The sequence below is a fragment of the Takifugu rubripes genome, chromosome 4 (assembly GCF_901000725.2).
Source record: "Takifugu rubripes chromosome 4, fTakRub1.2, whole genome shotgun sequence".
NCBI classification, from domain to species: Eukaryota; Metazoa; Chordata; class Actinopteri; order Tetraodontiformes; family Tetraodontidae; genus Takifugu; species Takifugu rubripes.
In genome coordinates this window covers 2,805,906-2,822,249 of record NC_042288.1, presented here as the reverse complement: position 1 = coordinate 2,822,249, position 16,344 = coordinate 2,805,906, and the positions used below count along the sequence as shown (strand labels likewise).

The window sequence follows — 16,344 nt, the reverse complement described above, 5'->3', positions numbered from 1 at the left end:
TTATTCTACTTTGCTTCCACATGGTGAAAGTTTCCACAGAAACACTCTTCCCAGCGAGCTCCAGCGTACTTCTCTGGTTGTGCAGACATTGATCGGAGAGTGGTTGCTGTGTGAGTGGCTGGTGTCCGACTCCTGCCCTTAGGCTGCAGCAATTCCCCACTCTGCACCGTCCAGTCACAGCAGAGATCTAGCAGAGGTACGCCAAAGACCCCCAGACTCCCAGGCTTTGCACTAGCTGATTTCCGCTCTGGCTCTACACAAATAGACATTGCAGATGTCTGCTGAAGTGTTTTTACGTGGCGATCAGGCCGGCAGCTCAGCAGTGAACCGCTCCAAGCCCCTGATGCTGGGCCCCTCACACTGAAACCTTCTCAAATGACACTTTAAACTCTTCCTATTTGGCTAAATTCAAGTGAAAACACCTGAAAATGGTGCAGGGACCGCTGAAGCATTACACACCCAATTAGAATTGCTAATTCACCCCCACCCCACCCCCCTCCTGGGGTGTGTTAATGAGTAGACTGACCCGCTGTTACATTCTGCTCTTAAATTTCCTGTAGATGCTGTGTGTGCCGCCTGCTGGGGCAGTGAGTAATGAACCCTCCTCCCTCTGCACAGACAGTCCGCCCAGCAGCCACTGGAGCCGCACACCGTTGCTGCCGCCCGCCTGTGGAACACTGAGGATCTTATTTGCCCGGAGCTACGTGCGCGCACAGGGCGCTCACTTGGTCTTTTATATTACTGTGTTTCATTCGGTCATCAGTTGGAATTTCTAATTTTTTTTTTTCAAACTGTCGCACATTTTCTTCCAAAAACTTTCACTTATGATTCGCGAACATGGGGTCAAGTTATGGTTTCTCTCGGGGAAACATCGTTGTTCTGCTGCTGCTGCTGCTGCTGGACGGTAAGATTCTCCATCAGTGCTATTGCTTTTTGTTAATCATGCTGCGGGGGAAATAGGTACATGTTGGCTCAGTTATTCCATAAAAAAAATAGAGTTTTGAGATTAATTTTGTTTGTATAATGTGTCATTTTAATATTTGTGCTGCTATTTGAAGCACCAGCATTTTAGAAAGCATCTTTTCAGCTATCCTGTTGGCAAATAAATAAATAAATAAATAAAATAATGGAGATATAAGCAAAGCAGGAGCCAATTTATTTAGTCTGTCATGCCTAAAGCTGGAAATCTTGATGGGGAAAAAAGTTTTGACTGCAGAAAGTCAGGAAATGACACAGCATGCATAGGTTTAAAATGTGTTTTGGACTTTTGAAAGATCTGCAAACTGTCCAAATGACACAATCCCCATATTGTTTCGTGCCGCAGAAAGTCAACGTTTGCATTGAGCGCTGTGTGGTTGTTATGTCTGGTATGGCACAGTGGAACCTGCAGACAAATGAATGCCATATATCATAATATTATAATCCCATTCCCAATCCCTCAGCCCAACTGTACCAACATTGTCCCCACGCGCCGTCTAAATTTAAAATGTCTCTCATAGTTCAGGAGTGTGTCCATCTCAGCGGGCGGCCAGCATGTCAGATGTGATGCTTTTCAAAGAGGCCATTGTGTGGAATGCTGGAGTTAGGGCCACAGACTAGTCCCAGCCTTCAGGGACAAACTGGAAAGTGTGACTGTCGTTATCTTTGTCTGGCGGCATTAAAGGTTCGGACCAAAATGATCGACTTAATGAGGATAAACCGAGTCTATTATGTGATCTCAAAAGTGGACTTACAATAAACTCTGGCCATACGTAATCTCCCAGGAGTGCACTTCCCTGCACTGTGGTTAAAATGATTAATGGATTTTTTTTTCATGTGGCACAGGCAGATGTAATGTTCTCAGGATATTTTCTTTAATCAAACAGTGTCGTCGTGTGTTTCTTGTGTAGTTTCTCTGCCCCGCCCCCATCCTCCGTATCCATCTACAGGTATAGCTGCCTTTATAGCTGTATGCTGGCCTGCCGACCTCCGACCCTGCTGACCCACTCTACTCTTATACCAGCAGCTTGTACTATTAATGTATTTCCCTGATCTTTGCCTATTCTCTCCTCTACCTGTCCTCCCCCTTCTCCTCTCTCTACCCAGTCGGCCATCAACAGGAGGGTCCCCCTAAATGAGCCTGGTCCTGCTCAAGGTTTCTTCCTGTTAAAGGGGAGTTTTTCCTTGCCACTGTTGCTTGCTGGGGGTCAGGCCCTGGGATTCTGTAAAGCCCCTAGAAACAATTTTGACTGTAACAAATGCCCCAGTCACATCTACATATATTAACCTCTCAGATCCACTTTGTGCCCTCTCCGAAGCCGCCTCATATTCACGGAAAAACGGTTCGAATAGTTCATTTTCATTTGTCAAGGAGGCGAAAGTAATTAAATGGGTGCTGAAATCTATTCCTCCCTTCACGCCTTCCCCCACGCCCCTCACCTTTGCTTCAACAAAAGACCCACACTTGTCAGAAGAGCAGCTGCAGGCAGGTGCGCAGCAGCTGCTTCTATCTCTGGGCAAACACCCGCTGTTTGTTTTGCTTCCGGAAAATATCGCATGTTACACAGGTACGTGGAGACGGCACGGGCGGAAGGCCTGGCACGGACCACTCCCGACCCTGACCACTGATTCATAGTTTTGGGAAAAGAGCACGGCCACGTGCGACCCCTTCTCTCTTCAGTGCTGTTGGAGGTTCCAGCATCGAGAGAACTGTTGTGTGACAGTCCTGTTGTGTAATTTATCAACGTGGATGATAAAAGATCACTTAATCCTAGTAGCTTGCAGGAAATTTTCTTGAATTTTGTCATCTTGATAAATGGTTTGTGGGTATACCCAGCGAACGCCTCCACTTAAATTAGCCCAATCCTGTTAACAGACACCCCTACTTAATTCCTTTCATCCTCACGTGGAGCCACAGATGTTTCCACACAGAAGCATCGATCAGTTTATCTCCCACCATGACCTTGCTACTGCAGCATTCACCTCTGTGACCTTAACAAAGGGCTCATCCCGAGCGCCGACCATCCCAGAGGAAGCCATGTTTGCCTGTTTAGCTGCCTCCGCCTCTCCCCCCCATTGGAGGCATCATTTTCATCAGCATCCGTTGCTTTTGAGAGAGAAGAGACCAATAAATCTTAAATGTTGCACGCTGCCCTCTAACAGTATTTGATTTAGTAAAGCTCCTGTTTTGGCCTTGTCTACATGGATGCGTAAATCTTGCCTATTTTCAATTCTTGCTGTCACTACATCTCGTTTAGTATAATTGGATAAATAAATTGGCTCAACATTGTTAGCGCTCTCTGGAAGAGGGAGCTCTGTGGAGTCGCACGCTTGTTTTGTGCGGTTTGATGGTTAAGTTTTGCAAAGCAGGTTTAATATCGCGGCATGATATACAATCTCAGCCATCTGGCCCCCTCCGCTGCCCGCTAAAGTCCCCGTCACTCCCCCACCCTCCACCCTCACACACCCCGAGTCACTGAAAAAAAAATAGGCGAGGAAACGCTCAGTGTTGCTAAGAAAAGGGCCAGCGTTCGCCCTACTGACATAAGTTTAAGGACATCCCGCTTTTGCCTTTAAACACCACAGAGAGCCTTAGAAGGCTTCATATTTGGGTTTTTTAAATGAGGTGTATGTTTAATATATGTTGACAACCAACTGAGCGATGCTGCCACTGCTGCTGGGTTATTTCATGGTCCTACCTGTCAAAGCTCTCTTGCCTGATCCTCTAGTCAGTTCAGGGTCACGCCATGTACGCCTAGAATCTAATTTGCTGTGGTGAAAGGACGAGGAGACATTGATTGAAATTTTGCCCCCGGGGCACTTCGTCCTCTCGTTTCACATGGGTTTGACGAGTTATTTTCCAGGCACCCGGCAGTGCACGGTGTGTCTGACCCCATGCTCGCTACAACGGACCACACCATGACCACATTTGGCGGACTGTGAGGTATAAACAAAGCTTTGATATTTTGGCCATAGTTGCGGCAAACGCTCTTCGTCTTTTTCCTCTTCTGCTGGCTCCATGAGTGCTTTACTGTTTCATCTCACTGATCCTTCACTTTACTGAAATGGACAAATGTATTGGAAATGTTTCTTCCACTGGACTTTCATTCCTTCCACCACCTGCCAGAACTGGAGTCCCTGAAAGCTTTTATTTCCATCTGTGCTGGAAAATCTCTCCTTGTCTCTTCCACAGAAACATCCCTTCCTTTGTTACAATAATATAACGCATCGGATGTCTACTCCAGAGCATTCGAAGTCTTCTCCGCAGCACTTTTGTCTCCACATTTAAATCAATGGTGCTTGAATGCTGCACATAATATTATTTAAGTGTGTGCTTATTTTAATCCAAGCTGTTTTTCTGTGATTTAATTGATGAAAAGTACTTATTTCTTTAGTACAAGAGGAACATTGCTGCATGAGTAATGTCGACAACAATGTCAGCAGCATTTTTTTAGGAAATAAATAGCTCTCTTTGAAACATTTTCAAAGTGAGATTCTGTATTTCTGCATCTGTTTGGTGGAAAAATGTTATTAAGTCAAACAAAATGAGTGTCATTTTAAAATGAGCAGTAGAAAAGGATATTTTCCACCAAAATAGGTCACACTTAAGATTCAGTCCATACATCCGACAGAACAATATAAGAACAAGACAGAACAATATCCAGTACTCGAGTTTATTACAGCAGGATGAGGCACAAAAGTGCTTCTTTATAGGTTTGAGCTTTTAAAAACTTACTAATGTAGGACAATTGTTATATGGTTCAAACGTATATTACATATACTAACAGAAATAAAGTGAAATTACTCAAGTATATGTTAGTGCTCAGCAGATATGATATTCATGATTGCTAAAATAGTTTTACTGTTGCTATTATATTAGCATAATGCTATGTGCTCTCAGCGCAGCAATACTAGCAAGTAGCCATTTGATATATCTACTGTTGTTTGTTTTGTTGTCAGAAGAAGAGTAAAAAGGAATCCATACAGCGAATATAAGTTACTCTGGTTGCTTTATATTGTCGTTATGTTTTATCAAAGTGATCTAATGATTCCTGCGTCCAACCTGTGTCATCTGTGATGGACCACGAGTTGAATCCGCCATGCCCCTGTCGTCCCCACAGGAATTCTTAAACCGAATTTGTACTTGGAGCTACTCCCTAAAGGGATGTTCTATTAGATTTCTTGATGACTGATGAACATGGTTCATTGTATCTTAGCTCTTGTATTCTCAGTAGGATAATTGGGTTACACCATGGGCTAATTGATTATTGTGTTACGGTATGCATCACGGTAAAGCTACCTGGAGCCCGGACCGTCTCTCCCAAACTGTGATCAGATATCATGTTGCTCCCATGAAACCTTTGATGGCCGTGTTGTCATTACAGGAAATGGCTTTCCTCATCAGCCTTCGTCTTTCAGATTGAGAGCATCGCAATCAGGCGCTTACAATAAATCCAGTTTGCGGATCCAGCGCGGCATGACGCAGCAATATTTGTGTGCTGGCACAGGAAACCCGAGAGATTTCAGAACATTATGATCAATAACATCTTTGGTGAGTGGAATTATTGCTCAGCGTGCAGCTTCTTAGTTAATTGAATCCTTGAAGAGAAGCATTTCCATAACATCTTGAAAGCAGAGTATTTGCGATAGGTTTGCAGAGCGGTTGTGATATTTATTATGGTAAATAAAGGGGAAAGGCTTTGTAATGCAGCAGAATGCATGATGGCTCATTTAGAAATGGCACGATCGATGGAGCCAAGTGTGGATTTGGCTGTGAAATTAGACTCGTACAGTAGAAGCGATATTTCTATTAAACAAGCATGTCCATGCGTGTAACACAGATTATTGCATGCATGCAGCCCCAGGCCTTTCTCCTGATCTCATTAGTGGAAAACAATCAGCGTCACTGTTCATTACTATGGTTATTGATTGGTCTGCTGCCAGATCTCTTCAATAGGTCGTTAGAAGGGACAGATGCAGATACGTTGACCTTGGGAGAGAAAGGACGTTCAGTCCGGCAAAGAGCTCGGTGTCTGCAGGAAACGCCGGGAAATGAGGCGATGAATCATCCGGCCGTCTGGGTATCCTGACAAGCACCTTTTATTTCAGACTGGAAGAGGTAGATCAGTAAGGCCGCATTTAAGTATGGCACATGAGCTCATGGCTGTGAAATCTACCAGCCAAAGCACGCATCGAGCTAATTGAGTTCCTGTCTTTGTCTGGGACGACGGGGAGGTCGTCCTGCCCGCTCAGCTCTGAGGACTCCTGGATGCGGCTCAGGATTTTGTGACGAGCGCGTGTCCTTTTCGCCCTCTTCTGCAAGGCAAATCAGACGCAGGCCACAATTAACTGGGGGAAACTGCAGTCATCACACGCTAATAGGAAGATTGTGTGTTTACAGATGAGTGGGAGAGTTTCCATCAGCGATGTTTTCCTCAGCAAACAAGTGACGTACGAGTTCAATGTCACTGTTCGCTCAGCCGGACACGATATCTTTTGTAAACAGGGATTGCTACAAGAGTCCTCCTGTTCAAACATGTGCTTTGTTTGCAAAATTATTTATTCCAGCTTTTGAAGAAATCACAGCGTGTGTGGCAGCTCTGCATCGCTTTTATAGGCGGCTGAAGGCTGTAAAAGCTCTGCTTATGACGCCAGTGTTTACACACTGGCAGATATGGCAGGTCAATGCTGTTGAAGAAAAAGGCATGTTGTTGTTGTTGCGTGTGGACCAATATTAAATCATTTATCCCCGCTCAATCAGGAAATGGTGAAATGCCACTAATATTTAGATTTCGATCACTCCTTTGTATCATTTATGGAAGGTAATGTGTTGTGCCTTTGGAAAATCATCATCATGGCTTAACAGAGCAGAATATGCCATTTGCAGAGGCCTGCTTGATGCATTCAATTAATTAGTTTTGATATAAACTGCTTGCTTTCCGTTGGCCCCGGTCCTGGAAAGAAATTGAATTTTGAATGATATAAACAAATTGTGTTGCATGGGTTCCAGCCTTTGTGGCTGCGCGCCAACTCCTGCATTCATAAAATGTGCGCGGCTCCCACATGGTTGACACATTGGGCCCCTCCGGTTTGATTTGCTCAACCGCTGTCATCTGCCCTGTTTGATTCATGGTGGCGTTGTGTGTGATATCTGTAGATTTAATGAATTAATTACATCCAATAAAGAGCTGCAGAATGTGAGAGTATTTTTAGTCTATTAAAGCTACAAATGAGCCAAAGATCTTTGATATATTAGATTAGTGTGGGTCTGAGTCTGGACTGCTTTTTGGTAACGACGAGGCCGAAGTTTTCACTCATTTTTTGCCTCAAGCATGAGGGTAAGGGCTCCCTCTAGTGGCCACCTCAAGATGTACCTTCGGGGGTTGTTGTCAGGGGTCACTTTACTGAGCAGATCCGTAGTTAAGCTTTGTTTGCCTCCTCGTACATCACACTTCTGCTTTTCAGATGCTCTATATATGCATTCAAGACAAGATATTGAGTTTTTTATATCGTGTACAGAGCTGAACTAGCATACACGTTCCTGGGCGTGGCTGCAGCTCGGGGCAGCACGCAACGAGGACAAAATAACCGTTTATATAATTACTTTTGTTATTGGACGGTTTGATAACTAAATTCAACTCAGCTGTAAGTCAGAAACACGCCTGCTGCTCGCTTCTAAGACCTGGCGTCCACAAAAAGTATTTATTATCTTTTCAAAAATTGGTTCAGTGATTTGGATCAGATGTTTTTCTGTTTTTAATGACGATCACCATGCATGAGCCCTCAGAATCCTTCATTCAGGTTTAAACGGGCACTGAGGAAACACACCCTCGGCCCCAGAGCTGCAGGATTTACACCCTGTTTGTTTTATGTCCTCGTAACCCTGTTAATTAAAAGAAGGCCCCAACATCCGTGAATGGCTCTGTATCCTTCAGAGAAGGTCGGCCACATTTTATCTATCAGCTCAGGGTCCTGTCATCTAACTTCTGCTAAATTAAATCAATGTCTGAAACCAGAAGCGAAGCCTGAACTGCACCCGCAGAAATAGAAAATCTAGTTTTGCTGTCTGCTAATGACATTAGTCCGCTCCCTAAATGATCACACAGCCGTTAAAGGGGAGCATAACAGGGGTGTAATTACAGGAGGAACACACACATCTCCATTTTCCTGTAAAACACACCATCTGCTTTGTTCTGTATGGATTACCTGACGCACATAAACACTCCACACTCCCCTCCAGCAGGTAATAAGTCATTTCTGTACCGTATCATGTTATCGCTGGTAATTAAACATCAGAATGTGAACGCAAGGAGAATCGGAAACCACGTGTTATTGGACAGATGAGAAATTCATTAGAAGCTGCATGAGCGTCATTCAAGCCCCTGCTTTCAATTTCCTCTATCAGCACAACTGAACAAAGAGTGAAATGAAAGAGAAATAATTCTGCCCACGTTCTATGTGTTCATGTTCCATTCGGATTATTGGCGGCGGGTTTTGTTCTACGGCTCTGTTACCTGCTGACGGCTGAAATAACCATAATTTAATATTCAGGATAAGCTATTTGTGCCATCTTCGTTTAAACTTTGTCCTTCTTCCTTTTGCAACATTTTTCTGGTCACCATCTCAGATTTAAAAGTTCGGAAAATGGAATAATTTGTATGAAGGAGTAGGAGCACCCCCTGTTGTTTCTTAAGGAGCATTACAGAGATCTTGTTTCTTTCTGTGCTCATCCCTCTAACAGACAATACCAACCCTAATCCTAATTTACGAATCAGGAAATAAATTCAAGAACTAATTCTACATTTGTAAAACCATGAATAGTTAATATTGAATAATTATGCTGCAGTTCTGGGTGTTGGAGCCACTATTTGTCACCGTTACATTAAAAAAAAAACAAGCACAAACTCCAGTTTAAGTGCAGGGACATTTAAAATGTTGCACCCACCGACTGTTGCATGTGACAAATCCACAAATCTGTCCCTAAATTCATGCGTTCTGCTCCTTCTCTCTGCAGGAGTGACGGGATTGTACTTTTCTCAGAATGAGTACATCGAGACCGTGTATGTTGGCCAGCCGGCAGGAACGCCGGTGCTCCAGGTGCACGCCATGCGTGACGGTGACACAGAGCGGCCTCATTTCTACCTGTGCTCGATGAACTCTCGGAGACGTCCTGCCCACGTCTCCTGGTTCAGGCTGGACATTAGCACCGGGGTGCTGTCCCTGAACAAGACCCTGGAGGAGAGCGACTTCGCCTCATTCTGTGAGCTCTACGCCAGCAGGGGGAAACACTGTCACATATATTACTCATCAAATTGCAACATTTTAAATCCTCAGTTTAAAAATATATGTAATATAGCTTCTTGATTATCACCTTGCTATTTAATCCTTTTCACATTCTCCATATTAGCTACTGTGTTTTAACTATTTTCACTTTTCAATTTTATTGAATTTACTTATTTTTGCTTTGGTTCATGACAATATGATTATTTTCATATTAGTCATATGCAGATATGATGTCATTTGTACAGTGAAGTTCTATTGAGAGTAGATTAGATTGACATTTATGCTGTTTACATACGGAGGCTTTCAGGATAATAAGGAAATTGCGCGCAGGAAAATGGAGCTGAGTCATCAGAAATTGCACTGTTTGAGATTAAAGTGTCCCTTTGCTTCTGCTGTGTGTCAGACCCAAGTTCCCAGTCTGTGAAGAAGCTGAGCATGCACGTCATGGCGTTACCAGGCTTTACCAAGAACTCCCTGTGCAACAGCAGAAGCTGCCCACGCATCAACCTGGAGTTTGTCAACGCCACAATGCCTCAGTGTGGCCAGACTGACTTAAAGGAGCTGTGTTTCCCACACAAGGACACCTCCAACCCCCATATCACAGAAAACAGGTTCCCTGGGGCCTTACGGCAACTCCGGCGCCTCAGCAGGTTCAACGTTTGCCCCAATTACACCATCTCCTACAATGTGGAGACAGGTGGGACACCTCAGAATAATCAGGAATAAAGTGGGTTGAAGCCATAGCGCAGCTGTTAGGTTTGACTTCCTTTGGCTTCTCTTACCTGCAGAGACCCCGGCGCCTTTTGCCGTGAACGAGACCACCGCAGAGCTAGTGGTGACGGCCATGTTGGACCGCGAGGAGAGCGAAAGCTACAGACTTCTGCTGGTGTGCACGGTACGAACGGAGACGGTCATCACCAAGGTGGAAACGTCGCTGGACGTTTTTGTCGACGACGAGGACGATAACGCGCCGTATCTGAATGGAACCGACACGGCCGATATCGTCATCAGCTTCAACCGGACTGTGGTGAGAAGGTTTATGCGGCGTGCTGCGGCGATGACCTCACTAGGATTTCATTTCAAACGTCCTTATTTTCCTTGCAGGGTGGCTCTTTTGGCACTTTGTCCGTGTTCGACAGGGACCTGACCCCAATCATAGGCAGGAGTCATAATAAATACGTGGGGACTCTGTTGAATATTGATCCTTGGGCAAAGGAAACCTTTGACATAAAAAGCTCCTTCAGAGAGAGGAAAGCTCAAGGAGGCATCCGAGAGACCGTCCATGACTACTGTGAGCAACCCAGGAGAGACTCAAACCCATCTCTGTGCGTCTTCGCTGTAATTTTAAACATCTCCCCACTCTTATCGCTCCTTTTTCAGACCTTGTGCTGAAGAGGAACCTTAATGTGATGGAGAACCGCACTCTGCAGCTGGACTACCTGGTGAACGACACCACCTACCCAGGCCTGGAGGGAACTGTGCTGCTTCACTTCAACATCACCATTTTGCCCGTCCACATCCAGTTCTCCAACATCACACACATATTCCCGCTAACACGCAGAGCTTCATCCTACGCACAGGCAGGGCTGCTTTCATACCTCAGAAAATTATGTCGGAAACTAGCAAATGCACTCTAATCGAGCTAGCTCGCCATTGAGCACGTAGCTTATTAAACTAGATTTCCGGTGTTCCAACTCCTCGCAGGTTGGAAAAGTGTGCGTGGAAAACTGCCAGCAGTTTGACGGCTTCAGGGTCACATACCGCCTCGAGGTGCCGGATAAGAACGCGTCCGCCGACGCACAGTCGTGCCACGCAGCCGTCAGAATCGCCCAGGCCCCGGACGAGATGTGGGCCTTGCTGTACGTGAATGACTCGGAGGCGCTGCGCAGGCCTGAGTGCCAGGACCTGCAGTACCTCGTCGTAGTTAAGGAGGAGCACACGCAGCTGGAGACCAGCACACAGATCCAAATAATACTAGATAATGAAGGTCAGCAAAAAACCTTTCTACAGTTCCTCTGAAAAAAAGTGGTTTATGTCTCAACTTTAATATTTATGGTAATGTTTGCTGAAGAGCTCTTAAAGGTTTGTTGGTGTGTCTTTTACTAAAGCTGGTCAGGAGAGCCAGCCGCTCCTGTCCTGTGCAGAAAACAGACGGCGAGGGGACTGCGAGTCTGCCCGCGGTCTCGGGACGACAACGGGTCGATGCCAGTGGAGGCAAGGCTACGACAAAGGTATGAAACGCTACCACGGACCCATCCCGTATCACACTTTGCAGTCTTTCTGGAACAAGTGAGCCTCGATCAAGAAAGCAGGTGATGGTGATGATTATCGGTTCCAGGAATATCTGAGAACTACTCGACGTGCTCCCCGGACCTGCGCACGTGTCCGGACAGGTTTTGTGACGCAGTCGAAAGCAAAGATGCGTCGATATGCCCACAAGACTGCACAAGTGAGACCATCCCAAATATTACAATTTGATAAAAAGGCACCCGTTATTATGGCCACTCGGGCGTTTTTACCCTGCGGTTTGCTCGCTGTCGTTAAAGAGAAGCCTGTCATCGGCGGTCACGAACGAGGCCTGAGAAACGGGATCCAGGCTGGCCACGGAACCTGCTACTGCTACACGGAGAAATGCTTCTGTGAGAAAGAAGACATCAAGGGTGAGATTGTCTTAAGAGCACCTTCTTAAAAAGCAATGCATCACTGTCCTCATCTTCTGTCCACGCAGAGACCATCTGTGATGACATGTGCAAGACCATCATCGCCACAGCGCTGCTCCTCTCCTTCATCATCTCCATCCTCTTGTCCTCGTACTTCATCCACCGGTACCACAAGAACTCACCTAAACCTCCCATCGCCTCGGCCGAGATGACCTTCCGAAGGCCGGCGCAGGCCTACCCCATCAGTTTCCCTGCCAACAACCTGCGGCGGGGTTCTCAAGAATCCATCGAAACCGACACCTTCAAAATTCCCGTGAGCTTTTTCTTCCCGTCAGACTTTTCTCGAGCAACGCCACCGATCCGATTAAGAAGTCAAAAAGATATTTATTCCACCAGGAGGATCCCAAGTGGGAGTTTCCCCGTAAAAACCTGGTACTCGGCAAGACGCTGGGCGAAGGCGAGTTTGGAAAAGTGGTCAAAGCGACGGCGTTCAGACTGAAAGGGAAGGCCGGATACACCACCGTAGCTGTGAAAATGCTTAAAGGTAAAGCTGCACAGGAAAAGAGACATCAAGGCGGAGATGCGGTGGTGATATATGAGAAATTTCTTCTCTTTCCTGGTCACAGAAAACGCCTCACACAGCGAGCTGCGCGACCTCCTCTCAGAGTTCACGTTACTGAAACAAGTCAACCATCCACATGTCATAAAGATGTACGGGGCGTGCAGCCAGGACGGTGAGCCCTCAGTCTTTCTGCTGTTGCTACTGTGGGAGGTGTCCCTACTTTTGGAGCATTAAGGCCCACGTTTCCTTGAATAGGTCCATTGTATCTTATTGTGGAATACGCCAAGTATGGTTCACTTCGCAACTTCCTGCGTGAGAGTCGGAAAGTTGGACCGAGCTACATGGGCAGGGACGCTAACCGGAACTCCAGCTACCTTGAGAACCCAGACGACAGAGCACTAACCATGGGGGACCTGATTTCCTTTGCATGGCAGATTTCCAGAGGCATGCAGTACTTGGCTGAGATGAAGGTACTAAACAGCTCACGTACATAGACGGCGTCAATGCTGCTGCAGGTCCTAATATTATTAGAAACATAAAAAGACTAAAAAAAATAGGTTATGGTGTCTAGGCTGGATGAAGTTAAAGTTTCTGAGACATTGTGCACGCATAAACCCTGGACGGCTCGCTAAATTAGCATCTCTCGGGGGTTCAGCTTGTCCACAGGGACCTTGCAGCACGAAACGTCCTTGTAGCTGAAGGAAGAAAAATGAAGATCTCTGATTTTGGCCTCTCCAGAGACGTGTACGAAGAGGATTCGTATGTTAAAAGAAGCAAGGTAAAAGCAAAGTAGAGAGAAACACTTTTGGTACCCTACAGTCTTTGGTGTGAAATCAACATTATTTCCTCTATTTTCTTTCCAGGGCCGTATACCTGTGAAATGGATGGCAATAGAGTCCTTGTTTGATCACATTTACACAACGCAGAGCGACGTGTGAGTGCGCATTTGTGTGATTTGTCTATGGTTACGTATGTAATTCAATATAAACTGCAGTCAGTAGCCTAGCTTAGCTATTTTAATTAATTATGTTTATTTCTATTGAAATTATTTCTTTTTTTCCTACTTTAGCTGGTCCTTTGGCGTGCTGCTGTGGGAAATTGTGATGCTGGGTGGAAATCCATACCCAGGCATTGCTCCCGAACGCCTCTTTAACCTGCTGAAGACTGGCTACAGGATGGAGAGACCAGAGAACTGCTCAGAAGAAATGTAAGCTCTGGCTTTCTCCACAGGGTTATTAAGAGACTGGGGGAGAACAAAATGACACACACCCTCTGCAAACCTCTTTTGTGTCTGCAGGTATAACCTCATGCTCCGATGCTGGAAACAGGAGCCAGACAAGAGGCCGACATTCTCAGACATTAGCAAAGAACTGGAAAAGATGATGGTGAAAAGTCGGGTATGGTGAAGCTATAAAAACACATAAGTTATTCATAGTCTTCCAAGAGAAAGAAGTAATGAATCAGCATCTTTCCGTGCATGACTGGCACTACTGCATGGCTAACAGGGGCCTCTGCTGCTTGGACTGCAGCGTGCACTGTAAATTTACAAGGAAACGAAAACAGCCGTCGCTGTATTATCTCCTCTCTTGACAAATTTCAGACACCATGATTAGTGTTTGAATGCAAGTCCAAAATGTAGCCTTGTGCTGCGTAATGAGTAGCCAGGCAAGCGTGAGGCCAAATATCGATTTTTTTTAAGGTTAAGGATATTGCAGACGTCCCAGAACGCAGCAGGTTAGCGGCTCAAATTCGATTAGCGGCCACTTCGCTTGAGGCCACGAGAAAACACAAATTTTCCCTGGATCTATAAACATTACTGCTCCGTGTGCCTAATTGGATATTTATTTGCTCATGTCAGGACTACCTGGACCTGGCAGCTTCCACACCGGCCGACGCCCTGCTGTACGACGACGCCCTCTCTGAAGAGGACACGCCCCTAGTGGACTGTAATAACGCCCCTCTCCCTCGAACCCTCCCCTCCACATGGATTGAAAACAAGCTCTATGGTAGAATCTCCCACGCATTTACTCGATTTTAGAAACAGGACACACAACACAAGCTCTAATTTCTTTGTCAAGCTGTGATTGGCTTTTCTGTAGTCAAGTGTGTGTGACCGTGACCTGTAGGCATGCCTGTTACTGCTGATTAATGCCCACATAATCTCCCATTTCATAGTAAATGAGAGACTCAGTTACCAAAAAAATCTTGTGTCTTGACTGTTTTTGGTTTGTTTGGACCTGCTTCTAATGTACATGAACGCCGACCAAAATGTGTATATAGTGAAACTACCCTTAATTTCTAATTTATTTAGCACGTGACGCCATGCTTCATTTGCATTTTCATAACATCCCTTCATCCTGATCATTTCATTATTCCCATTGTTGGAGACAGTGTGTAACATTTGAAGCAGGTCCCTGCTCCGTCACTCGCTGTTGTTCAATCACTCTTTAACTGTCTCAGTTTCCATGACATTCGATGTATACGGCCTAATATCTAGGATCGCCTCACAATACTGACCTGAGAAACAGTAAGGCTCTGCAGCAACTCGAGGGTGACAGTGATCAAAACTAAAAGAGAGCCTCAAACCTAGAGGTTTGGTAAACGTTAGCGCTGTATCTTTAAAGAAAATCGGATCACGTTTTACCGCTCAGAGCCAAACCTTTTCACCAAAATTGGGATTGATTGGGCAGACAGACCCTGCGGAGGTTGGTTTGAGAGCCTTACTGTCTGCACGCTGTTTGTCTTTCACTGAGAGTAGAAAAATGACGTGTTCTCGTTTTTAGGCATGTCATACCCGAACTGGCCCGAGAAGAGCCCGGTACCGCTCAACAGACATGATGCCACTAATCCGGTCTTTACAAGATATGCCAATGATAGTGTTTATGCAAACTGGATGGCTTTGCCTTCACCTGCAAAAGCTGTGGACAAGCTTGATAGCTAAAGACAAGCTGACACTGTAGAAAAGATGAATAATTGGTAGATGTGTATATTTCTAAACGACTGTACATATACAATCTGATGTTAAAGTTGGTTCCCCTTTCTTTCTGTTGCACGGGTATTTGAGGTTTAATACCGGGGGTGGTGTTTGTCTGCTGCCAAAGCGACTGGATTGATATAAACCATGCTTCATTCAGCTTCTTCACTATGTTAATTATTACCTCAGAGGTCATGTTGGCCGAGTTGTACCACTGCATGACTATCATACCAGATTGTAGACCACTGTCAGTGTCTTTTAAGTGCCTGTTTTGCTTCTACAATAGCCTCCATTTGTTAACGTGCGACTGTGAAGATCTCGTTCCAACCCAGGAATTGAAGGGGACGTCTTTATCACCGCCCGTTTTAGAGAGCTGGGCTTGAGAGCCCAAAAGAAAAAAATGCTAAAAGTGCTGAGATTGTGCTTCTCAAGCCATTAAAAAGACCCGTTTTGTGTTTCTCAAAGCGATTCTTGCCAAAGAATAGTAACCCGGACATGTAAATAAGCTGTTATTTACATGAAATATATCAACATGTGGGTGCAGCGCCAGTGGAATGGACGTGGCGCTTCGTGCAGCTTGTCACTGTGTCCTCTGTCAGCCTCAAGTTCACTCTCTGATTTACTGTAATGGCAATCTCTGTGGACAAACTAGAATTATGTAAACTAATGAGTGTTATCATCGTTGCATTATTTGATTATGTTCTGATTAATAATAAACATTACAAAAGGTTCGGTCATGCTTTTCCTCCTGTCTGGGGTGGCTGGGGGGGATAATCAGCTCGAATGTAATAAAGATTAGACTAAAAATACCCACACACATGAAACGCAGACAAGCCCGCCGGTGGTCTTCTGTGGCTCAACCTGGGAGAGTAAATTCACCTAAACAA

The 16,344-nt window shown here is 45.3% G+C and overlaps 1 protein-coding gene across 2 annotated transcripts; it reads left to right on the top strand.

Moving 5' to 3' along the window:
* The first annotated feature begins 548 nt into the window (after nucleotides 1-548).
* Nucleotides 549-16,188, top strand: ret (ret proto-oncogene receptor tyrosine kinase). 2 transcript variants are annotated; one of them, XM_029835613.1, is made up of 21 exons: nucleotides 549-904; nucleotides 5,364-5,530; nucleotides 8,993-9,238; nucleotides 9,665-9,958; nucleotides 10,050-10,288; nucleotides 10,366-10,552; nucleotides 10,642-10,841; nucleotides 10,966-11,248; nucleotides 11,370-11,492; nucleotides 11,600-11,710; nucleotides 11,808-11,921; nucleotides 11,990-12,234; nucleotides 12,318-12,465; nucleotides 12,548-12,655; nucleotides 12,739-12,953; nucleotides 13,139-13,261; nucleotides 13,347-13,417; nucleotides 13,553-13,690; nucleotides 13,781-13,880; nucleotides 14,342-14,489; nucleotides 15,267-16,188. In XM_029835613.1, exons 2-21 carry the CDS (start codon nucleotides 5,512-5,514, stop codon nucleotides 15,422-15,424), a joined length of 3,270 nt encoding a protein of 1,089 aa, XP_029691473.1. In that variant the 5' UTR covers nucleotides 549-904; nucleotides 5,364-5,511; the 3' UTR covers nucleotides 15,425-16,188. The 2 variants fall into 2 exon arrangements, with proteins under 2 accessions (XP_029691473.1, XP_029691472.1); XM_029835612.1 differs by lacking the exon at nucleotides 5,364-5,530.
* The last annotated feature ends 156 nt before the right edge of the window (nucleotides 16,189-16,344 follow it).